The following is a 25,727-nucleotide window of genomic DNA, read 5'->3' as shown; positions in this document are numbered from 1 at the left end:
TTATACTTGCACATTAATTGAAATTATGTAGCTTTCCACTCTTTCCTACTTTGTACTGCAAATGCTGCACTAACAATTTCCCAGGAGATAAATAAAGACCTCATCTTATCACAGAGTGACAAAAAATTTTACTTTTACTTAAATAAAATATGTTATTAACATTTTCAACTATATATTTAACAACTTTTCCCATTTAAATAAACAGAATAAATAAAAACAAAGTATGAAAGAACACTTTTTAGGCATTGTGGTTTTCTGACAGAGAGAGTATCTGGAGAATTGGCTTGGCACTTGCAGCTAGCTCTAAATATACACACACACACACACACACACACACACACCTCCTAACACCAACTGTCAGGCTCGCAGTATGTGGTTCACTACAGTTATCAACAACGCCTCATTTCACCCATTTAGCCTGGTGGCGTGCTGGCTCTGAGATTTTAGCACATCTGGCCAGCAGTGTATGGCTGTCAGTGGGCTTCTGTTTAATTTCATACCCTGCTAGTGCTGGACATTTGTTGGTGTTATTAAGGTTTTCACTGTGATTTTAAGAGAAACAAATCCTAAAATGTTTAAATTATTGATCTGAACATAAATTGAACATACATGTATCAATATTTGTGGTCTGTTGATCACCCAATCTGTCAGCAGGGTCCATATTCAATCTGAGTATGTAGTCTTTGATCGATAGCAGTTGGCTGCTTGCTAGTATGACACATTCTAATCCACTAGAATGGTTGCATTTATGACAGCTTCAGGCAAGTACAGCAAAATCCTTATCTTAACTTCACATGTCATAGTTTCAGTTCAACTTAATCTTTATCTTTGGATCTTGTGTCTCTTTCCTTATAATCTGAAAACGGTCAACATTGAAGGTAAAATTGATTAACCTTCTTCATCCTGATCAACTGAAGCACCAACTATGAAGACTCAATTAAGTTGCCTGACCACTGATGTACGCTTCTAAAGGCTACAGACACACAAAAAAATATGGGAACCATTCATGCATGGTAACTAAGCTACACAACCAAGTCTGTACTTTACTATATTGAGGAAATATAGCTACAGTATGATGAACTAATCAACTACAGTAAATACATGTTTTATAATATACATCAATATACATTCGGTATTTTCTTATTCTTAGTTGTTTATTTTTTGTATATCTGTGTTTTGCTTTCTGTGCAATATGTATTGTAAAAAAAACAACAAATATATCCAACCAAAAACATAAACAAACAAACAAAAATAAATAAATATATATATCTTAATGTGAGAGTGTGTATATTTTGAAAGCACCAACAGCACATTGTTTCTCTAATAAATGCAAGTTAAACTCGTAACCAGTAAGTCCTTGCTCAGTCTAATACATTCAGGGGTTTTACTGCTATAGCCTTAATTGTTCTGGTATGACCAGAAGCTTATGGTAGCTGATGTTAGCAAACTTTTGTTAGATACTGTTGTGTAAATTCAAGCCAGTTTGCTGACAGTATGACTCTTTTCTACTTGTGCTACTATATTTTAGCATTTAACATTATCCTGTGATTGCTACTTGTTGCCTTAGTTGCCAATGTTCAGCTAAAGTTACACAGGCTTGCTTTAAATAATGAAGCTTGATTGCTTGGTTGATTGCACTGAGTTTAATATACCACTTCAAGGCACAATCCATACTCCAAATGTAAAAATATAATTCACAAAAAAATGTACTAAAGGATTGTAATAATTGAATACAAAGACCAAATTAAAGACTAAATCTAAATTGGTAAGGTGTTCTGATGTAGTGAAAGTGGTTTTCCCCTCAAACTGCTGATTTTACATCTCTTAATTGCAATTTTTCAAAATATGTACTATATTACACTTCAAAGCCACATGCTGAAAAAATTCTACAACATTTCAACCATTACACTGTGGACAAAACACAGTGTCTAATCTCATTGTCATGTGTATGCAAATGATGTCCAATTAAGTAATTATAACAGAAATATATATCAGATGTTGGTCATGACACTTCTCTCATCTGAACAAGCCTGAAGTTGAGTGATGATGGTGATTTCATTGTTATTGCAATGACAGACATGGTGACAGAAAGCAATGGTGGTAATGATTTCAGTATTTGAGGTAAAGGTGATGGTTGCAAACAATAATGTGTGCTGCAAGATATATCATAGCGATTGTATTGATGTTTATGTGATGCTTCAGCTGCGGATGGTGGTAATAAAGAGGATTATTGTGTTCTGTGTCTGTATTTAAAGATGCTATAGAGAGCAACGACTCATACATGAATAAGTTCACCATCTAAACTTGAGCTACAGCGAGGTCATGTAATGAGTAAGCCTCTAGCTTTCTGGTCTTGGGAGCAGGTATATACACCCACACACACATAGTGGAGCCCCTCTAACCTGAGGGCTGCATGACAGTACAGGCCTTCCCATGTGGCACTTCACACTGCCTCTCCCGCTCACATTGTATTTGGATTTCAAGAATCAAAATACTTTATTCCAGTCTACATGTTATGTTAAAATCAACGTTACTTTTCTTTGTCAAAGTTTGGATGGCCATCTCCACAGCCTTCCACTCAGCCCTCACACATCTTGATAAATACATGAAACTAATTATCAAGCTTAGCAAGTACCACAATCTGCAACTGGATGTTGGACTTCCTCACAAACAGACCCCAGATAATTCGAATTGGTGGTGACACCTCCTCCACTATAGTACTCAGGCCCCTCCGGTTCACAACGTACACCCACAGACAACGACACCACCACCATCAGCAGGATTTCAAACAATGATGAGACTTTAACGTTTGGGAGGAAATCAACTGTCTTGCAGAGTGGTGCACAGAAAACAACCTACTTCTCAGCATCAGCAAAACACTGCTGTCTACAACAGTGGAGCTGAGGCGGAGCAGGTGAACAGTTTCAGGTTCCTGGGAATCAGAATCACAGAAAATGTCATGGTCATCTCACATCTCAAACCTTGTAAAGAAAGCTCAGAAACGGCTGTATTTCCTAAGGAAACTTAAGAAGGCAAAAACATTCTTGTTAGCTTTTACAGAAGAGCAATAGAAAGCATTGGTTTGGGATGTGTATGGACCAGGAGAAGAGGTCTCTGCAAGGAAGCAACCTGGTGATTAAAACTGCCCAGAACTTTATTGGTACCCATCCACCAAGCATCAGCGACATCGGAGAGGTGAGGTGCCTGCACAGAGCCCAAAGGTTACTGAAAGTCAGTACCCACTCCAGCCACAACTTGTTCTCCCTACTGCTGTCTGGCCAGAGATACAGAAGTATCGGCTGTCATACCAACAAACTTCAGAGCAGCTTCTTTCCTCAGGCTGGGAGACTACTAAATACATTCTCTTACGGCCTGCCACATTACTGTTCCAGTTTAGTGTTACTGCTCTGATTTTTGATGTGACAAAATGACTATGTGCAACCTGCCCAACACCAAATGGCGAACAACCAATGTTAGCGAAAAGCTGCTGAACATAGTAGAGCATTAAGCAACTGGTGGCATTGATGGACCAAAACAGAGGTAAAAGGGGAGTAAATATTATTAACTTTTTCTTCTTCCGCCAAGTGGCAAAAAAACAAAACAATTATGCTGCTTTAAACATCACCATTTATGGATTGCTGTTGAGGTTGTGTGTAAAGATTTAAGTTTCCTAAGAAAATATGACCTGTTTGTTTATAAAAATTCTAAAATCAACAGCTGGCACTAATCATATTTCCCAGGTCATTAGACTGGATTCAAATTATGTCACAGCTACCTTAAATCTTCAAGGGTTGACATGTTGTGTTTTGTGTGTTTTGAATATGTATTAAAGGTGACAACCATGATTTTTATGTGCAGACTGGTAGTGTTAACTGAAGATGTCTGAAAGCTGGTTAATAACGCAGTTTTGTAAAAGGCTAAAAGTGGCCAGGTGCCCTTGAGAAAGACAAATAACCCCCAGTTATAGTTTAGCTAGATGCTGTGGTTATTGTTAGAAGATAGAATTGTATAAACATGAAGCAAACATTGCTGGAAAAAAGAGGGCACTTTCAGCTAACCTTCGGTTAACGGTCAAAAACTATAACTGACAACTGAAAATTTCTTTTAAAACTTTATGTCCAGGAGGTGACTCCTAGCCAGCAGCAATGTACAGTATAGAACAAGACGTAGCAGTTTGCTTGATTAAATAAAGCTCTCCTGACAAAACTGAATCCAAAACTCCCATTAAGGCAATTTCTTCAAGCTTACCTCCAGTGTAGTTAAGACGATTTTGGCTACAGAAGAAAAGTAGGCGTCCCAGAGGAACTGAGTCTGCTGGCGGAGAGCCAAGATCCTGTCATGGCCCACAGACCGGGTAATGGAGGGAACCTGGAGAAAGAAAAGCAAGAGGACAAAAATGACAGTGGGATAGATTAAGTTAGATTTTTAAACAATGTTGAGTGTGGGGATGAGAATCGGTGTGTGGAGAAAAAGAAGTGTAAAGCCTGGCAGACAGGTGGAGGAAGCAGAAGTAATTTTGTGGACATGCTCAGAAGATCAGAGGAAATTCTTTCTTCCCTGGTTACACTTGGTTTCTTTTTTTCTTTTTTTTATGTGGGTTTGGTTCAGTTTGCATTCATACTGACTTGACATGGAGGGAATTTCAAACTCCCTGCTTGCTTGCTAAATAGTTTCCACATACTTTGCCAGCATGTGTTGTTCAGGTGTTACAGCTGACTCAGGTTGGTTTCTTGTTCTTCTTGTAGCTGGTTTGTTGGTTATTATGACAAGAAATATCATGAAGATTGCCCTCACACAATTTTGTGATGTTATATGTTTGCTTTTGCTTATAAACTAGCTTCATGAAATCTTTTTAAAAAACACAGGCAAAATGGCACAAGTAAATGGGATTGGGAATCAATCAGTTAATCTATAAAATGTCAAGAAATAATCAAAAATGCCCATAAAAATTTCTGGAGTCCAAGGTGACGTTTTGATACCTGCTTTATTTGGCTCCAAAGATATTCAATTTACAGTGATACAAAGAAGAGAAAAACACCAGAACATCACATTTAAGAAGTAATTTAAGTAACTGTAACGAGCAAATATTTAGTATTTTGGCTAAATGACTTAAACAGTTGATCTACTATCAAATCTGTCACCAATTAATTTTCTCTTCATCAATCATTTTTGCACTACAATGGAGCTTATATGTCAACTCATTCCAGTTGTTATTACTCCTGTAACATAGTATCGAGGACACACATCGTGGGAGAGCATTCGAGCTTCAATGAGTCAACATTTTCATCTCTGTAGTGTTGAAGCACCTTGCCAAACATCATACATTGCACCAGAAAGTAATAATAATCATGATTCATTTATTTTATTTGAAAAGTGACAAGAAATCAATCAAGTTTTGTTTTTGTGCCTCATCCTGTTAATCTGCTTTAAAGGATTTATGCAGCGGCAATGTTCCAACAAACTCTGCAGATCTGCTTGGAGCCCAAATACTCTGTTCGTGTTGCACCAGAGGCAAATTGAGGTCCCAGCTCACATTGTCATGGAAGACATGAGCAACTGGCTTTTGGCATGCAGCAGTAACACCCTCGGGGAGAAGCAGTGGATGGATGAAATCAAGGCAGACGAGGATCCTGCCAACCTGACCATCCTGATGGAGGAAGATGGAGCAGGGTGCTCTCTTGATGCTCAGTTTGGAGAAAAACAAACTACCTCCTTGATGTGCTCAGACATGACCTTAGCTGCCCCTCTCAGGTTGATAATGAAGCTGAAAAAGGAATAAGCAGCGTTACAACCAATATTTCTGAAGAGCCTCATCTGCCGTCAAGAGGTGGTGGATTTAGAACCCAAGACCCTTCTGGTGTTCTGGCCACAAACTGAACACCTCTTCACTGATGGTTACAGTGCCAACCTTTCAAACATGGCCATGGAAAAGCCACTGTGGTCTAAAAGAGACACGGTGACTGATGGTGCTAATATCAGCTTGTCAAGAACAACTAGAAGTAAAACACTAGTTGTGATCTAGGAGAAGGTTGTAGACTATCAATCAAAGAGTCCTAAGCTACTTGAGCTTCTCCTCAAGTTGTAGAGCTTCATGGAGCCTAATGAGGAAGCTGCAAGCAAGAATGAGCCTGTCTTTGATGTTTGCTTTTTTTACTGATTTTCCACTGAAAGAGTATAAACTAATTTCACTTGGATTTTATATCCCCACACACTCAAATGTTGCACTTTTTCAAAACTAAAGTTCAAATAAATCCAAATTAAAAGGGAACCCATGTTGCCTATCCTTACATACTTTGTGGCTGTGGTTACAACAGATTTCTCGCCCATTCATTTCTATGAGGAACAGGGTGAGATGTCAAAGCCGTGTTTACTTTGCACCAAATGGCATCTTCAAATTGCTTGTTTTGTCCGGCCAACAGTCTGAAACATGACAATAAGAATGTTTTTGTGTTTAAATATGATTCTTTGCAACAAAACACAATAACTTTCCAGTTTTGTTTGTGAAAAGCCAGAACAGTCTGGAGCTCAATGCTCTAAAGACAGTAGAGATGGTCGCAGACTTCAGAAAGAGCCCAGCCCCACCCTCCCCCATCATCCTGTGTGACTCCCCAGGCACCGCTGTGGACTCCTTCCACTTCCTGGGCACCACCATCTCCCAGGACCTCAAGTGGGAGCTGAACATCACCTCCATCACAAAGAAGGCCCAGCAGAGGATGCACTTCCTGCGGCAGCTGAAGAAGTTCAGCCTGCCAAAGACAATGATGGTGCACTTCTACACCGCCATCATTAAGTTCATCCTCACCTCCTCCATCACCATCTGGTACGCTGCTGCCACCACCAGGGACAAGGGCAGGCTGCAGCGTATCATTCGCTCTGCAGAGAAGGTGATTGGCTGCAATCTTCCTTCTCTTCAGGACCGGCACGCCCCCAGGACTCTGAGGTGTGCAGGAAACATTGCAGCTGACCCCTCCCACCCTGGATACAAACTGTTTCAGACTCTCCTCTCTGGCAAGAGGTTGCGGTCCATCAGGACCAAAACCTCTCGCCACAAGAACAGTTTCTTTCCGATGGCAGTGGGCTTCCTCAACAAGGCCTGGGTCCCCACTGTCAGTGACTCTCATGCCCCCCTCCCCAAACTCACACACACTCATACACTCTCCTGACCCCACACTTTACAACAAAGCTCAACTGTGCTTTATGCTCATGTTACCAACTTTTGCACATACTTGTCAGCATTGTATTATAGTATTATTGTATTTTTATATATTTTTTGTACACTTGTAAATTGTTTTTGAACTCCTTACTTTTTATATATTTATATTAATATTTATGTTTTATGTGTACTGTAAGCACCAATTCATACCAAGGTAAATTCCTCGTATGTGAAAATGTACCAGGCAATAAACCCAATTCTGATTCTGAAAACAAAACAGTCTCAGTAAACCCTTCATTCACCATATAGACTGAAGACACACTTAGAGGTTGTGTTGCTGTTGACGTCACTGGGATCTGTAGACAGCAGAGCGAGGTTTAATTGTTCAGCTCTCTGAGGCGGAATATAAACAACACCAATCAAATCAGCTCAATTCTCTTCCCCTCGATTGACTCTAATAGTGTTTATGTTTCTCAGCAGGGGCATTGTGTGTTTTTGTGTGTGTCTGGGCATCTGTGTGTTGTGCATGTCTCCTCTCCACAGGGGGAATAGAAACGCTACATATTAAACAGCCAGGTATTGCAGTTCTCAGTGATGTAATTGAAAGTAATGAGATTCAACTCTCTCAGCAGGTGTTTGAGCTCCGATGTGTTGAACAGTGTGTGAGTGTGACAAAGAGACAAAGAGGGCAAGCATCCAGAATCTGTTCACTGACCAGAAACACGTTCTTGTTATTATAGTATTTTTATAATATTTTACAGATGTAGTAATTTAGACCAAATAATTAAATGATTTATTGTATAGTGTATTTAAATGCATTTAATGACTTCTTTTAAGGTGTTTAGTTGTGCAACGAAGCCCAAATCCTGAGTTGGAAAGAGTCTATTGTGACACTTCCTTTCCAGAAACTGATGGAACTCTTGTCACCTTGCCAGCTGTCTCAGTACAGCTGTAAACAAATTAAGCACCTTCAAGGTGTCCTCAAAGTATGGAAAGCTTAGTTTTATAAAAAAGACGACAAACTAGTATCAAAGCTTACAAAGAAGCACACAAGTTTATCACATGTAAAACACCTTTTCACGTCTAATAAATCAACACATGGCAAATGAGTTATTTCGGCAGTTTACATGTAAAAATGTCAACAGATATGTCCTGCTTAAACATGAATTTTTGATGTGCTTTGGGGGTGAAAAGTAATATGTTCTTTGTTGAATTAGTTTATCGATTCGTCTATTGATTATTTTTTGGATTAACCCATGTATCATTGAGTCTATAAAATGACAGAAAAAAATGAAAAGTATCCATCACTATTTCCCAGAGCACAAAGTGGTATCTTCAAATTGCTTGATATAAAACTGAGAAAAATGGCAGATACATTTGAAAAGCCTGAACCAGAGAGTTTGCTTACATTTTTGCTTGTCTGAAAAAATAATGTATCATCAAAATTGTTGCATAAATCTTTTTATTTCAATCACTAATGTATAAATCATCTAAGTGCTTTAGCTTTAATTTAGTCCCATTTGGCTTCTGTATTATGCAATTTAAATGACAAATACAATTAAAGAACAGGGAAGAATATGAGAAACCACAGAGCCACTGTACTGAATTACACTGTTTGATAGTACCATTTAATAAGCAATAAATGCAGCTTTTAATCAAAAATTGTTATTTAAAAAGGCAACTGCCCAATTCCTGTTCCTCCAAGTTATTTATTGTTTTCATACAGGTGGTAGTAAAGGAGGAAAACACAACTAAACAACAAACAATTTTCACCAGGTTGGAGGGATTAAATGTGACAGGTCATTGAGTGTGTTGCTCTCAGTGATCAGTAATTATGTCAATGTTAAATTGACTCTTAGATAGAGAACTAAATGTAAAGACGACATGCACCAATGGAGTCACTTACACTCTGTGAAGACACATTCAGGGTTGCCAGCAATCCAAGATCTCCAGTTATGCTGATGAAACAGTAAAACTCTGCAATTTGAAAATGTGGTGAAAGTGCAAACCCCCAGGTACAAAGCTTTGAATGAACTGTCACTGCATTGCTGACTAATGTGGCTTTTTGTTTGGGGCTTGGAGCAAAGCATTTTAGTGCTTTTTAAACTGTGTGCTTTGTATGTTGCACTTGTGTCTGCAGAATGAGCAGGAAATCCGAGTTTTGCTGTTGTAAATTACCAGCCACCTTCTAATATATATCATTTTAAATAAGATTGTCCAAAACTGGGGCAGCAAGGCATTTTTTAGGGTTGGCAGCTGCTAGCCCATGCCACCTGGTTGCTCTCTACGTCATAAGATGAAAAAATGTGTGCAAATCAGTCATCATGTGATTGATTTATCGTGTTGTGTACTAACAAATGTCAGGTCAGGTTTTATCCTGAAAGCCTTGGAATTATTTATTTTTCATCCCTGCCTCTATATGTCAGCACCAAAACTAACTCTGTAATGAATGTGTACACCCTCAGTGTTTTTAACCCCGTCAAAACATAATACTTGCTTCACACAGATTATTTTAGCCAGCAATTAGCAAGCTTTTAGATAGATGGTTTTGTTCTGTTGAAGGAAACAAACCAACAACAAAACCTCTAACACCATTACTGCATCATTTTGCGTCGGCTTTATTTCTTCTAAAAGCCAGTTTGTTTTTAGGCTTGTGTATATATTAATTAGGCTTGTCTTGTCATATTAATTAAAGGGAGACACACATACTGTCCCCAACCCTCAACACACACACAAAAACACACACATTCCAACTTATGTTATGTGTTATGCTGTCCAGAGGGCAATACAGGTCATGCAGGTGGCACCTAGTAATATGGAGGATAATTAGAGATTGTAAATATCACCGCTGCCATAATTAAAGGGAACAGAAGGAGATCAAATCCATCTTAGACAAAAATAGTTCCTGGAGGAGTTGTGAGTGACTGTGAATATCACAGCTGTCGTGTCAGAATAAAATACAATTTACTACATATAAAACACATGGCTGTAATTAGATTTCTCCCCTTCTCTCAATTGAACTGAAAGTCTAGTCATCATGTGTGTTGATAGGCACTAATAGCCAATTATGCACTTTGTGCTGCAACTCAGGCTTCCTGCTTTGGATAATTAATGTTTTCCATCCATTAGTGAATTTCTCCTCAGATTCTGTACCTGAATACATGTGTAAAATTGCTTAAACATTCAAATCAAACTGATGAATCTCTTGTTGCAGCTCTATTTGACGACCTATTGTTTTGGGGCACACATCTGTTCCCAATGAGTTTCACAGCAATTCCTGATTTATGTGTTATATGCTTCTGTGTTTGTCTTTGTGATTGCTCTCGGGGATCTTCCCAGAGATCCCTGAGGGATCATCGGGGAAGAATTTGGCATTTCACCATACTGGCACTGAAAGGGCACATTTTATCCTTTGATGCTATATAGTGTGAGGAATGTTTGCCTTATTCATCCAGGTCACTAACTTCCATCCACATACCTTCTGTAATTGTATATGTAATAATCATTTTATTTCTATCTATCCCTCAATGTCACTTCTTAGTATAGTCTTTTTATAGCATTTTCTATTCTGTTTCCTGTATACTTTATGTATACATATATAATATATATTATACTATATTCATTATTATATACTATTTATTATACTATACTCATACTATATAATATTTTATATGTGATATATTATCCAGTACAATATAAAACTGTTTACAGCTGTTAAACAGCTTACATAATATACTACATCATATTTCTATTTTGATACAACACTAAGTATAGCATATTAGATGGTATTTTATATATATCAAATATTACATACACTTTGCTGACTTTGCTGCTACTAATCACACCTATGTCACTTTGCTTGAGACAGTTCTGCATTATAAGATGCCTTGTAAATTTGAATTTAATTGCTCTTGTACAGTTAATATTTGCATTTTATTTTATCTACTTCTAATTATTTATCTCTCTACTTATGTCTGTCCTTGTGCTGCTACAGGACCTGAATTTCCCCTCTGGGGATCAATAAAAGCTTATCTTATCTTAAAACCCATCCATTCATTCAAGCATATATCCTTCCAATCCCTCCATCATTTTTCAGTACCTGTAACAGCAGTCTCTCATCTCCAATGATGGCGGCTTTCCTCCAGTCGATGACTTCAGAGAAGGGAAGCTCCCAGCCGTTGCTCAGAATAACAGGGATACAAGCCGCCTGTTAGGAAAGAGACATGTCACACTTTTTGGGGACTGGAGTTGAGTAAATGAAAGTGGGCAGAAATTTATGTTTATGTAATGGAAGTAAGAATAGAAAGCAGTAGTCCACACTGTTCAGAATGATAAAACAAAATTGAATGAGTTATTGAGCTTCCCTAATCATTCTAACCTTATGTGTGTATACTTGTTATACTTGTCTATATTGTTGAAATGAGATGCAATTAATAGGTTTTGCTTTATAGTAGTCGTAACAAAAAAAGTAAGAATTTGTTTCTGTTGACAAGTGTTCACAGTTTGACAGAGGGAGAAAAAAAGTTTAAAGCAGAGCATTGGGAGGGATCTATTTTTCCCTCCGCTGAGGGATTTATCCTCTTAGGTAGTTTATGTCTGATGAGACACTTTCAAAGTGTTCCAAGTGAGAGTTTTGCAGGAACAAATGGAGTTGCCAAAAAGATTAAGGACGAAATGAAGTGTATTTATTTATTTTCCCTGTATGCATCAATATTTAGAGAAATCATTAATGTGAGTTTATTCATCAGGAGCTGTTTTCATTTCTCACAGCAGCTCTCTGTGTTGCTGTAAATTATTTTAAGATGAGGCTCTTGAAACTGTGTTTTTCAGTAAGATATGCTGTTTTCTAGATCATTTTTTCCACTTTACATATTGTATGCCTCATCTATAAGCCTGTGGTGTGCTTTCATTATATTTACATCTGCAATTATATATAATACATATTAAATTAATTTAAATGGGAATTAGCCAAACCTTGTTTCTTATCTAAGAAAAACCATGGATAACCTCACACCATGATAGTGCTGAATGTTAGAAGTATAGATATACATATGTAAAACAGGTGTTTTTTTTAACCCTATGGTGATGGGCCAACATTTGCCATTAAGCGTAAAATATCATTGGCTGGAGCCAATCCCAGCTGACATCGGGCGAAAGGAGGGGTACACTCTGGACAGGTCGCCAGTCCATCACAGGGCGCATGTACTACTAATAAATGCTAATACGGGTTTTTCAGAAAAGAGCCCAGGATGTCACATGGCTTCACTTTAATACTGTATGGTAGGTTTTTATGTGTAGTCTCAAGTAGTGGAGCAGTGTCAGAGAAGAATGAACAAAAATTCAATAAGTCTGGTATTTTCATTTAAAGTTCAAGTTCGACTAGATTCTCAATCAAGTGAAGCTGAGAGATTAAAGGAGATTCACAAAATGCCGAGTGCATGATCAGTGACCTGTCTGCGCAGATTCTCACTGCTTTGATTAGTCTGGCTTTGTGAGATGACTTTCTCTTTTTCGTTTCTTGTTTTCTTCCTCACTGTCAACCTTTTACATGTCTCTTTGTTTTTCTGTCCTCTCATCCACTGTCCTCTGAATTTTGATGATTCTCCTACCTTTGCATATGGGACCTTTTCTCTTTTTCTACCTCTAACAGGCCTAAGTTCCTGAAAAAGCCATTAAATAATTTAAATGCATTTAAAATAAAAGTTTAACGAAAAGTATTGCCCATTTTTTCTGCCAATCATTCTTCCTATCCCTTTCTGCATCTTTCCTAAAAAAAACCTCCTATCTTTTCTAACGTCACCAGAAAGCTCAGCCTCTACTTTCTCATTACTATTGAGTACAGGGAACATTATGGTGCCAGAAAGTGCCAAAAACAGACTACAGAAAGGTTGGTGACACCTATGTATTGTTTGATTGTTTTAATATATAATCTGACACATTTACATTATATTGTTATTTTATTATTGTGAATAAACAACAAAGTAAAGTAAATGTGCTATAAACAAAGGAGCCAACTGATTTTACTATATGCCAAGGTGGTCCACTCATTCTTCTAGCTAAACAGCTAAATGGTGAAATCTGTTAGGTGGGGTTAGCGATTCAGGAATTCCATGACAAATACCATGATATAGAACAAACAACGACACAGCATGTAACCGACGTTAGCAAACTGTCGCTACAGTAACATGCAGTGAAAACGAAAGGGTCCCAGAGCCTGCACACTAGCTCCAGACAGCGATACACCTCCAGTGCTGCATTAGCTAGCATCACAACAACAGCACATCTGGACAAACTAGAAAGTAAGCTGAATGTCCGTGGGAAAGCCATTTAGCATGGTCCAATCCACATTTACAGAGCCAGGGACTGTGTACAAACACCAGATTTATTTTCAGCATACACACAGAATGGACAGCTAGCAGACTGTGAGGAGATATTAGCTGCATTTGACAAAAAAGATGTGCATTGTATTAGAATCGCTAAACCCCACCATTAATGTAGGACTTTCCAAAAATATTCAAGAACACTAAAGTACTCAGTAAAAACATGCATACAAATCCTTCTAGCTCTAGATGAATCCTGAAGGTGGAAGCAAGCACAACCTATTTATTCCTGGTGTTATATTTATTCCTAAGTGGGCAGTCTGTCCTCAACAGAATACATAATTGGAATGTGAGAAAAAACAAGAAGGAAAATAATGACAGCCAAAGGCAGGCACAGGGCATAGCCAGATACTTCATGTCAAAACAACATAGAGACAGATAGAAATAATGAAAGATGAACACATCTGTGGTCTGAAGACATGTATAAACGTCCTCTTTCTTTTCTCTGTGGTGCATCTCCAGAATCAGGCCTTTTCTGCTGCAGGGAGATGACAGATCTGTCAATAGTAATAAGATCAGGAGTTGGTAAGAAGAGGCCGAGGAACTCTTTGGTTCCATGTAGTTCCCAGTTGGAGATCCACAAGCAAGCTGAACTAGCTTTTACCAGTAATCGTGGGAATAACACAATACCAATGTCATGTGAGGAGGAGTTTGACTGTTTTTAGGCATAAAATATAGAAACATAACAGAAGGTTTAATCATTTCTCCACCAGAATTACATCCTGATAGCGTGGAGAAACATAGCATTACAGCATTAAGACCTTCAATTTAGGAGATAAAAACTCCAGAAAGAAAAAACTGAATATTAATCAGTTAAAAAGAAAGAGAATAAAATTAGAAAGATGGTGGATATTGGACATTTTCTACAGCAGATGGTGTTACATTTGGGAAATGTGGACACATGACCCTAGTGTGTCTAATCTTACAACTACAGCCGTGGCTCCAAAAAAAATTTGTCTGCTGTCAACTAAAGAAAACTATGACCTCTGAAAGAAAAGGTAATGAATATGTAATTTATGTGCTCAGTGTAGATAGGGTTTGTTGGAAAGTCCCGCTGAGGGTGTTAACTTTAAATTCAATAACATGGTTTTGGATCTGTTAACATTAAACACCCTTGTGCCCAGGACACTTGACTTGTGTCTCTTTTCACAATTTTGCAAACAAAATAGGGAAATAACTTTTTATAAAGTCTCAGTATGCTTAAAACAAAGAGCATGTCAGATTATCTCGTTTGAAACACTTTACAATTTTACTATGGTGGCAGGCTTTTTGCCCAGCCTTCACAATGATGAATACCTGTAACTTTAGATGTACTCAACACATCATAAAATGGAGTTCATTTGAAACATACTGCCTGTAGTATGTCCACACCTTGCACACAAACACATAAATATACAGTATGCATTCACGCATGTAATAATATATATATTATATTTAAACACACACCTGCAGGGCCTCCAGGAAGCGGAAGGATCCAAGACGTCGGCCCCGGGGCACCAGGCAGAAACTGGAGTTGTGTAGCAGCTCCTGGTAGTCGAACCTACACAAACAAAATTTAAAAATCTGGTTAGAAGATGAGAGAAGAATACCTGAGCAAGCAAAAGACTGTGAAACTAAGAAAAAGTACAAAAGGAAAGGGTTTGTTACATTAATCAGCTTTTCCTTGTGTACAAGCTCATCTAATGACTTTCATTTAGACTCGTTGCCTTGTTATAAAAGGGCCACTAAAATTGCCAGTACACAACATATTTCTCTAAAGTAAACAATAAAATGTTTTAACACTCCTCATAGAAGCCTTATATTAATGCATTGTTAGTTGAACTGTTCCACACTCCCCCTCAGAAAGAGTTTTTCAAGTGACTTCTGTCTGTGACTTTAAAGCTCTGGTGGCACAGTGTGTGTGTGTGTGTGTGTGTGTGTGTGTGTGCACATGATCTCAGGGCTGGCCTGAGGAGCTTTCAGATTGCAGCCTAATCTGTCTGGGGATCAACTGTCCCCAGAACTTCACCACTAGACACCTGTGTGTGTGTGTTCACCTGCCTGGAAAGCCTGCCTCTATAATGTGTGTGTATGTGTATGGTAAGTCTTTGTGATAAGAGAATGTTTGGCATATGACTTACTGTGACTTCACATGTGTGTGTGTGTGTTTGTTTGTGTGTGGGCTTGTTTTACTATATTTGTGGGGTCCAGAAACTGGGAGCCCACTAAACATGTGGGGTCCAACAGGGCTGTTTGAGGTTAAAGACTTGGTTTGGGGTTGGGGTTAGTATTAAGATAAAGTTAGGGGTTAGATTTAGGAATTTTGTGATTGTTAAGGTTAGGATAAGGGGCTACAGAATACATTATGTTAATGACAGGTCCCCATGAAGATGATGACACAAGGTGTGTGTGTGTGTGTGTGTGTGTGTGTGTGTGTGTGTGTGTTTGTATGATAAACGAAAAGAGCAAAATTAGACGTCAGGTGTCCAGTTTGTCATCCAAAGACAAGGTCATTCTAACTGCCGCTGTGAGAGATACACTCAGACAAAGACAGCCCGTCACATATAAAGACAGTTATTTGGGAATAACAACAAAATAACAACAAACAATTAAATCTCACTTCAGCACACAGCTCTGTTTCATTGTGGTTTTGTGACCTTGAGTCGTTGATTCGTTTTTTGTGATGTCATCTTTATCACTGCTGAAAAGGCCCGGGAACCATCCTTGGTTTTCAGCCGGGTTTAGACAGTACCATGAAAGTAGAGCTGCTTTGTTCTGAGCAGCGGCCTGTACACTGACTCTGGAATACTGAGCACCCAAGAGCCCTTGGCACATACGCACCAGTGATAATGATACTGAGCTGGAAGCTGAAATAGTAGCAATGGGATTACCACCAGGTGTGGAAGGACCAGACCATCATAGTAAACCAACAGCAAGGCCAACAAAAAATACAGAGGCCTAACAGGAATTATGCCAGGTGCATAAAACACATAGTAGCCTCAAACAGACATGCCCTGGGGTCTCATTTATAAAACTGTGTGTAGAAAACTAAAACTGTATGTGCACCCAAAAGCCAAAAATGGCTTTTGCCAAAAAGTATTTAGACTTGTGTGTGTCTGTGCTTACGCACACTTTTAAGCAATGTTCCCTTTATAAATCAACTTGAAATGTGGCGCATGTGAGGGAGCCCCATGTACAACCCTTTAAACGACCATAGTTGCCCATAAATGATCAGTGAAGTACCCTTCATTAATATTAATATGTACTGACTGCATGAAGAAAAGGACGGCAAATTCTGACAGAGAAGCTACAAAAAGACATTTAACTCAGTGTGACATTTAACTCATGTGAGTTGCCGTTTCTAATTTCTTCAGTTTATTTGCGTACGCATGCCTCAGAGTTTGCGTGGAGGACCGCACATTCTCCCGTCAAGTTTGTTGTTTATAGATCACAACCTTTGCTTGGGAAATGGCGTATGCACGTTTCCAGCCCTGTTTTGTACTTACGCACCATTTATAAATGAGGCCCCTGGTCCGTCAGTCTTTACACCTGTTTTGCATTGGCGAGGTCCTTCACTAAGACGAGACATGCCACCTTGACATATGACCATTAGACAAGACTGGATGTAGTTGAGTTTAGTAGCGTGTTTAACTTCATTCCACACAAATCCGTAAACCCGCATTGGTCATCATATTGAACCAAAAAATCAATTAATAAAAACTAAGATAGGTGTGTAGACAGATCATACAGCCACATTGGACACTTTGTACATGTATGCATGTATGTGTATGTGTACCTGTATATCACTTCCACCTCCGACATGTACATAATAATGATAATACTATTTTACTTCTGCATCCTTTGCACTCTGCTCACTGCACTATTTGTCAATATGTCTATATTGTTTTTTGCTCATAGTGTGTATATTTGTGCTGTCTACACTGTTGCCTGTGTCTGATTTATTTCATTATAGTTATTGTATTATTGTATTAGTACATCGCACATCATCAGCAATTTACAATCCTGAGTCAAATTCCTCGTATGTGTGCACATACCTGGCAATAAAGCTGATTCTGAATTAACTAAAACATATAATTTGGTGAATATTAAACTTTTTCTCTCATGCATGTTTTTATTTTCACTTACACATTTTTTGCATAAGATGTGCACATTTTCACCATTTTTGTATTTTATATATTATATATTTTTGTCGGTCTGGATTTTGTTGCTAAATTTGTGCATAAAGCCTTTCATGTGTTCTGAGAGTTGATTTACTAAATATGGTTGTAACATTAAAACATAAAGACTTTAGTAATGTGTAAATCTGTTGCAAGGAAACCACTTAACAGTCTTAAGGAGGCAAACAACATCAAATTTAACTGACAATCATTTGTAAAATGATATATATATAGAGAGAGAAATGTATATATATATATACACACACACACACACACACATATATATATATATATAAAATATATATATATAAAAAATAATTAGAATAAAATTTAATTAAATCACGAAAGGCTCTCCTATAAAAGTATGTTTTAAGAAGGGACTTCAAAGAGTTCACTGACTCAGTCGCCCTGAGTTCCTCGGGCAGGCTATTCCAGAGCCTCGGGGTCCTGACTGTAAACGCTCTGTCCCCTTTAGTTTTCAGTCAAGACTCTGGAACCGACAACATACCTCTGAAAATATGAAAAGAGACACCATGTTTCTGGATAATGTGTGCAAGGGGAAGCAAATACAAGGAAAATAAAATGGGTTCTTAGACCAACCCCCGAGGCACTCCATATTTAACTGAACAAAATGAAGAGACATAGTTATTAACAGACACACAGAACATCCTATTTGACAGGTAGGATGAAAACCATTCTAAGACAGTACCAGAGATATCCACCCAGTGCCTGACTCTGTCTAACATGATGTTGTGATCAATGGTGTCAAATGTAGTGGTCCAGGAGTACTAGGACTGAGCACATGCCATTATCAGAAGACATTGTTGGTATTACATCACGTGGGCTGGAAGACACTCTCATTTGTGATACTGTTTTTAAAAGCTCAGACAGGTCAATGGGATAAAACTGGTTAAAACTATCTTGTTGCTGGTGAGGGACCACTGAGTAAGAGGCGGAGGGGTAATAGAGGCTCTGATTGACAACACCTAATCAGTAAAATAAGAAAAACAATTCACAATCGTCATTACTTTCAGCAGAGGCACAAAGGGGGGGGGGTCATATATTAGCAAGCTAATGTTATTTTTGTCAGTTAGCTAGTTCATGTAGCTCATGTAGCTATAAATCATTTGCACCTGGCAGTTACAGGGTGTAAATATTTATTATCAACTAATCCCATGTAAGGACTTGCTTGTGTGGAGCAACCATAGGGGAGCAACCCATTTTAATTTAGTGATCACTAAATTTATTTATTTATATATATTTAAAGAATTTCCTCTTGGGGTTCAATAAAGTATTTCTGATTCTGATGATTTCTGATCTCTACTTAGTAAACACTTAACAATATAACTACGCTAAGTTTGACCTTACAAAGAGCTGGTGCAACTAGCTTCTGGTTACTGGTTCTCACTAGCCAGACTGTGCTTATTGCGGTGGCTTGCATCACCATCATCATCAGTGGCATCAGTGTCCCCTACAAGCATTGCAAATGTGGGTTGAAATCAGCCAGATGGGCTGGTCGAGTCATGAGGAGCTGATATGAGCCAGGTGATGACTGTAATTCCAATAAAAAGTCTGGCAACCCATAAGGTCTGCGATGCTGCCTTAGCAATCATATCCTGTTTTTTAATGGTCAGAGTGAGGGATTGTGTGTCAGAAGCTGCTTTTCAAATAAACCAACTGCTCAGGAGTCTCCAAGACTCTCTAACCAAGGGTTCCACAAGTTTTTGCCAGGTCTCATGCATTGATTGATTCTCTAGCGCCAGCTGTCACAGCAGCACTCCTCATGCCTATGTTTCATGTTGTGCTGGTACAGTGTTACCTCTCAGGGATTCTATCAGGTGGTGCGGGCCCAACATCTCCAGGAATAAACTTACCTTCCCCCCTGTTCTGGTCAAGACGTGACATGGCAACAAATGTCTTACACATCATTACTTACAGTGCAGGAGCAGCTTCAGGATAGTGTATGCTCCCATGGATATGGAGGACATTTCCTTGTCGAGGTAATGGTTTGTAGCAACAACAAATCAACCTGCCTAAATCTATCAATCTTAAAATATGTAATTCATAAACAAGCCTCAAATTGGTCCTCAAAGCCACTTGACTAAACAACATTTTCCCAGAAACAGCAATGGTCTGAAGGCAGGGATTACCTGCAGAAATATCTGAGACCAGAATGGCACACTGCATTTGTTGACCCACCCTGTCAGACTGTGGACAGCCTGAGGTTTCAGTGAAACCTCTGTATGCTCTTTATCTATTCTATTTTGCTGTCCACTCACTCTCCACACTGTGTTTAGAATTGAAAAGGTCAGTGATCAAGGACAAGGACTTGTCACTGCTCCTCCCCATGAAGCAACAGCCCAGTGACACATCCTTTTGCCACTGTTCTGGGCTTGATATACTGGGAGTAGATCCCATGAGAAACTGTGCATCCAAGCTTGTCTAAGAGGGAATCCCAGGAGATCCTAAGAGCAGTTGGAGAAACTTACTGAAGAAAGGAACATATGGGCCGCTCTGCTTCGTGTGTTGCCACCATGACCCTGAACCAGATAACAGCACAATAATGGTCCTAACCATATGGGTTAGGGGGTTTCACCTCCCTGTTCTTACACCCACAGTATCTCACTAAAGTGAGTACACCCCTCATTTTTGTAAATATGTGATTATATCTTTTCATGTGACAACACTGAAGAAATGAAACTTTGCTACAATGTAAAGTAGTGAGTGTAGAGCTTGTAAAACAGTGTAAAATTGCTGTCCCCTCAAAATAACACATCATACAGCCATTAATGTCTAAACCGCTGGCAACAAAAGTGAGTACACCCCTAAGTACTCACTTTTGTGAGATACTGGATGTGCATTAATTGTTTGTTTAAGTGGTCATGAGTGTGTGTGAATGCCTTTCCTGCTTGTATGTATGAATGTGGATGAATTTGTGTTTCTGAAATTTTAGAGCCACAAGACAGTGCTGCTACATGTGTGAGGAAAGGAGTATGTTTTTCAAGAGTGTGATCCCTTTGTGTGTCAAAACAATGTGTATAGTATGTAGTATATAGTATGTCTGTATAGAAGGAGTTGCATTTGAATGGCTGCATGAGATTATGTTATATGTGTAAGTGATAACGATTTGTTGCACAATTTAATATACATAGCTCATTATTCAGTATTGTGTTTTCAAAAAAGAATCTGTGTATTTTGTATATAAAAAAGAGAAAAAAAATCAGATCGCGAAAAGCCACCAAAAAAGAAAATCTGTTAAAAGTATATTTAAAACACTCAAGTAGTTTCACAATAAATCTGTGTAGTTTGTCTACTTTGTTTTTCCTTTAATCCTTTTTCTGAAATGGGTCGAGGTGCATAATCAGCCTTGTCTCTGCAATTTCCCTCTACTTTTCTCTTCACTTAACTGAGAGGTGCTTGATGCAAGACCTCGAATAGCTTAAACTATGGTGATAAATGATTGGAGTGAGATAACAAAACCACGTTGTATGCGTGGGGACTAAAACTCTATGTGAAAATGAGCTTAAACTAATCCAGTCCTTTTAAAAATGGCTGGTAGTTTTTGGCAACAATCCATAAAAAAAAAAGCCTATTTAATGTATTATTTAGATATTGTATAGGTATGGAACAATGTGTGGATTCAGTGTATTCTTCAGTGTTTGTGTGCATGAAAGAGAGACACAAAAGAGAAAGACAGAGTTGGATGATACCAAGAAGGAGGGAATTAAAAATCAATATGTGCCACAGAGAATCACTCGGAACATTTTTGCTGTAAAACAAAATAAATAGTGTTGTTCACCATAAAGTAAAAGGGATCTCTCAGCAAAAGACACTAAATAATTTCAGGAGCGAAGGATCAATACAAGGCCTTAAAGAGTAGACCCTGAGGTCTGGTTTACACTAGTGAAAAATATTACAGAGAAAAGTAATACAGTTGAAGGGCTCTTCCCACAGACAGGCAAACATGGTGTATCAGTCTGTTGTTTATTGTCTGAATCAAAGTATTTCAAAAGTTTGTATTTTAGTCTGAAACATTCACAACATAATTTGTGATACACAGATGACTGGTCAAGGTCCCTATTTACTTTAAAGTGCACCACAATTAATATCCGCCATTTTACTTGCTTACCCAAATTCAGAGAGTGTAAATGTATCCACTATGTAGTGCCCTCAATTTACCAGTGCATGGCTGTTGGTGATGCTGAGAAGCAGCATCCAGTTTTTATCTCCACATATTTGAAACTAAAATGAATATATTGCATGGCTGCCTCAGAGAATATTTAACACTGAAGTATTTGGTATACTGTTTATTGTTTCTAGGTATTGAAAAATCATTTAGGTATCAGTACAGATGTATTTATACTGGTGCAAGAAAATTTTAACTTACTATGAATCTAAGCACTTATGTATCTAACTTTGGTAAAGTCTGGGGATTTTGAGGCTCCCAATATTTATCATTATAAATGCAGTGTACTACGTAAACTATAAATGGCATCACCAGTAATTACTACAAAGAGGGCCCTTACAGACACACCGGTTCAGGAAAGGATCTGAAGGCTTTGTCTTACACACAGACATAATAGTCCCTCTGGTGTAATTGTTCAGTGTGTGTGAGGCATCATGTGCATTGTGTGGACCCATTAATTATGAAGGAGAGACACACACAAGGATGTCCTTGAAGTGAAAAACAACATTTGTTCATAAAAGAGAAAACGTGGCTAAAATGTTGCTCACTTGTGCAATTTATGACACAATGGAAGATTAATTATAAGACAATGGAAATAAATTGAAAAACTACAGTCAGAAATGCTTTCCTCAGACCAGCTGCAAAGACAGAGAGAAAATTAGCAAAGGTGATTTAAAGACCATTAAAACAGAATGTACAGCAGGCCAAGAGCGGAAGATGATCACTAGATAGAGATAATCTGGTCAGACAATCAGGCCGGTCTTTAAATGCACCACAAAAATCAAAACATTGGTCCAACTGTCTTTGAAATTCTAGCAGCAGAAGAACAAACTTAAAACCCGCTGGGAATGATAAATTCATTTATGAATAAGTATAGGCAGGGCTTGTGACCAATTAATGACTGATCTTACTTTGCCACAGTTGCAGTTGTTTGCAGTCAGAAGTGGGAACCCAAAATCTTAATTCCGAGCCTTACAACAAGTCACTTAATATTGCATTAGAAGTAATTGCCATTTGTTTGCAACATAAGCTGTCACAGAGCCACAATATCAACTCCTTAAAAACTTTTGAAGTATGAGGAAAGAGTGTAAAAATGTCTAAACAAAATTTTAAAAACGAATTTCCCCTTTAATTTAAACTGTGTAAAGATTTAAAATGAAAAACATTAAAACGAAAAAGGGGAATATAAATTCAATCATGACTCCTACTCCATACTCTCAGCTCCAGTCCTTCAAGGTTTGTGTAGCTACATTATGCGTCGCTGTGTGTGTGTGTGTGTGTGTGTGTGTGTGTGTGTGTGTGTGTGTGTGTGTGTGTGTGTGTGTGTGTGTGTGTGTGTGTGTGTGTGTGTGTGTGGGCATTGAGGCAATATGGAGCAGTCACATTATATTTGTGCAATCTCCCTTTCTGACTCCCTAAATTTGTCGTCGCCTCTTCAATAGGCCACACTCTCGTGAGTAGAGAGCAGAATAGAGGAAGAAAGCGTGTGGTTTGATAAATTTGTTTCAAAATGGGAGTCACAAGGAGAGGCACCCTTGGCGGCACAAGATGTGAAGCAGTTGTGATTTGTTAAGTGAGGCCAGAAGCTATGGGGCTTTGTGTGTCTGTGTGTGTACGACATTGATTTGAGAGAGCTGCAGTAGATTCCAAAGCATTTTCTCCTAGAGAACACTTCACTAACACTATACCCCATGTTGGCTGCCACGTGTTACTTCATACTGAACTGATTAGTGACTAGTAACTTTAATGTTGTTCATTTTAATCATAGACATGGGCATAATACAATTTGACTGCATTTTGGAAAGACAATAATCTGCTAATTTACTATTTATTATATGCGCACTTACCAGGATATGAAAAGCAAATTCTTCCTCTATTTTCTGCTTGCACTCTGGTCAATCAGTAAATTCTTACATGACATTCTCTGTACAACAATTTCTAATTAGATTAAATGTGTCTTTTGTTACTGGGGCGCATTCATTAACAGTAACGCTGCTGTTATATTTTGAGCAGCCTTGTACACAAAGTCTCAGTTGAAGAACCACTTGTGGGCCTAAAACCGGCAGGTGTTAATAAAAAACATATCTGGGGCAAAAGAAAGCACATGGGTGTTCTAGGCTGCTGTGAATGTCTTCGATTTTCCTAATTACCATTTTTTCTTTAAGGCAAAACTCAGGACCCTGAGGGGAAATGTGTTGCGCTTTATGACTAAAACAATTCAAAGCACACAGTTGAGAATTTATCTTGATGAAACCATGAAAAGAACTGTGGTCAAGGCGAAAATCTGACTGAGATGTCTCAGCCAAGTCTATCAGCACCTGGCTCTTTGGAGTCTGTTGAAAGCTGTTTAAAAACTCGTCAAAGCACCAACAAGCTATTTAGTCCACCTTCAAAGAGCGTGGCTGGGAGTGACAGAATGAGCGGCTTCTTTCTGGCACATTTAGTCTTGCAAATGTGTGTGCCCACATTAGTGCAGAGGCATGCTCATGCATTTAAAAGCACTGCCATTGTCTCCGATCTGTAGTAAACAAATCCACATGGCCATATGGAAATGCTTGAAGCTTTAATGGCTTATGCTGCAAACAATAGGAAGACATGGGGGTCTGGTTAAGTAGAGAGACCATAAGTGATTTGAAGCTTTCTAGCTTGTGTGTTTCTCTTTGTGTTGACCAAATGTCATGAATGGAATGAAAGATATGAAAAACCGAACTGAGGAGATGTTGATCAAACAAAGTGGTTTTAAGTTTAGCACATGCTGTAGAGGGGGTAAAAGCTTAAAATGAACTGCTTGTCAGATTGCCAAACAGCCAGAAACCATACTATGCAAGAAGTTTCTTTGAAGCATACTGTTTAAGGTGAGTGTAAATTTTAGGGACTGAATGTTATCAATGCTCGTATTCACTTGTATTATAAGGGCACTGTCAAACTGGCAGTTAGATCTTGCCTCGACTACTGCCCCCACAAATGGTCCAGAACGCGGTGGTGTGTCTGGTTTTCAATCAACCCAAAAGGACTCATGTCACTCCACTTGCATACAGAGTGACTGCTGGGTCTGCATCCGTCCACCTAAACTCTAAAATACAAGCTTACGGTCCTTCTCAGCCACTGCGCTCTTCCAATGAACGTCGTCTGGCTCTGCCATCCCTACACACAAGGCATTCTCCATCCCTGTTCTCACCATGTTGGCGGAACAAGCTATCACATGCCATCAGAGCAGGGGGCATCCCTCTCTAACTTCAAGAAGCTTTTGAAAACTCATCTCTTCCAAGAACACTTCATCTTATAACACCTCTAACATGCACTTCCTATGCTATTCTTCTTACAATTCACTTGTCTTAATTGCACTATTTTTTAACTCTTATTGCTTCCCCTAGGTATTTATCCCATTGGTGCCATATGCATTAATCACTCTTACTAGTATCTATTGTTGCTCGTAGATATCTTACTTTACTGATGCTTGTATGTTCTTCAAATGTTAGTCGCTTTAGATAAAAGCGTCCGCTTTTAGTAAATGTATATGTGCTTCATGTAAAAGAAAATTGGTCATATGAAAGCATTTTTCAAACCTGTGCATGACGCTCTTAGTTAAAGTCAAACAGTGGTACAGTTTGAACATAGAACAGAACCTGTCCAGTGCTCCCACAGCAGAAGCTGGGCAACGATTAAAATTTTAATTGCGTGATTTTCTTGCAATAAATTGCATAGTTATGCGCAAAATTTAATAATGAATTCTTAAGTAGTGTATTGCGTACTTTTAATTTAAATGTACTGCTATATACACAAAGGTTCAATAATATGTGGTTTGCAAACACATAAGGTGCTGTTTACCAGCAGTATTCCCTTTCCACAGT

The 25,727-nt window shown here is 38.5% G+C and overlaps 1 protein-coding gene across 1 annotated transcript in view; it reads right to left on the bottom strand.

Annotated features, from left to right (window-relative positions):
- LOC123977532 (exostosin-1) overlaps positions 1 to 25,727 on the bottom strand; it is a 263,944-nt gene that overhangs the window by 34,381 nt on the left and 203,836 nt on the right. The window contains exons 4-6 of the mRNA XM_046060284.1: positions 14,980 to 15,073; positions 11,253 to 11,360; positions 4,249 to 4,368 (exon numbers count right to left, since the gene is read on the bottom strand). Of these exons, the coding sequence (XP_045916240.1) occupies positions 4,249 to 4,368; positions 11,253 to 11,360; positions 14,980 to 15,073 (322 nt within the window). The remainder of the gene's footprint in view (positions 1 to 4,248; positions 4,369 to 11,252; positions 11,361 to 14,979; positions 15,074 to 25,727) is intronic.

This window comes from Micropterus dolomieu, linkage group LG10 (genome assembly GCF_021292245.1).
Source record: "Micropterus dolomieu isolate WLL.071019.BEF.003 ecotype Adirondacks linkage group LG10, ASM2129224v1, whole genome shotgun sequence".
NCBI classification, from domain to species: domain Eukaryota; kingdom Metazoa; phylum Chordata; class Actinopteri; order Centrarchiformes; family Centrarchidae; genus Micropterus; species Micropterus dolomieu.
The sequence above is the reverse complement of the archived record's forward strand: the minus strand, read 5'-3'. Positions and strand labels throughout refer to the sequence as shown.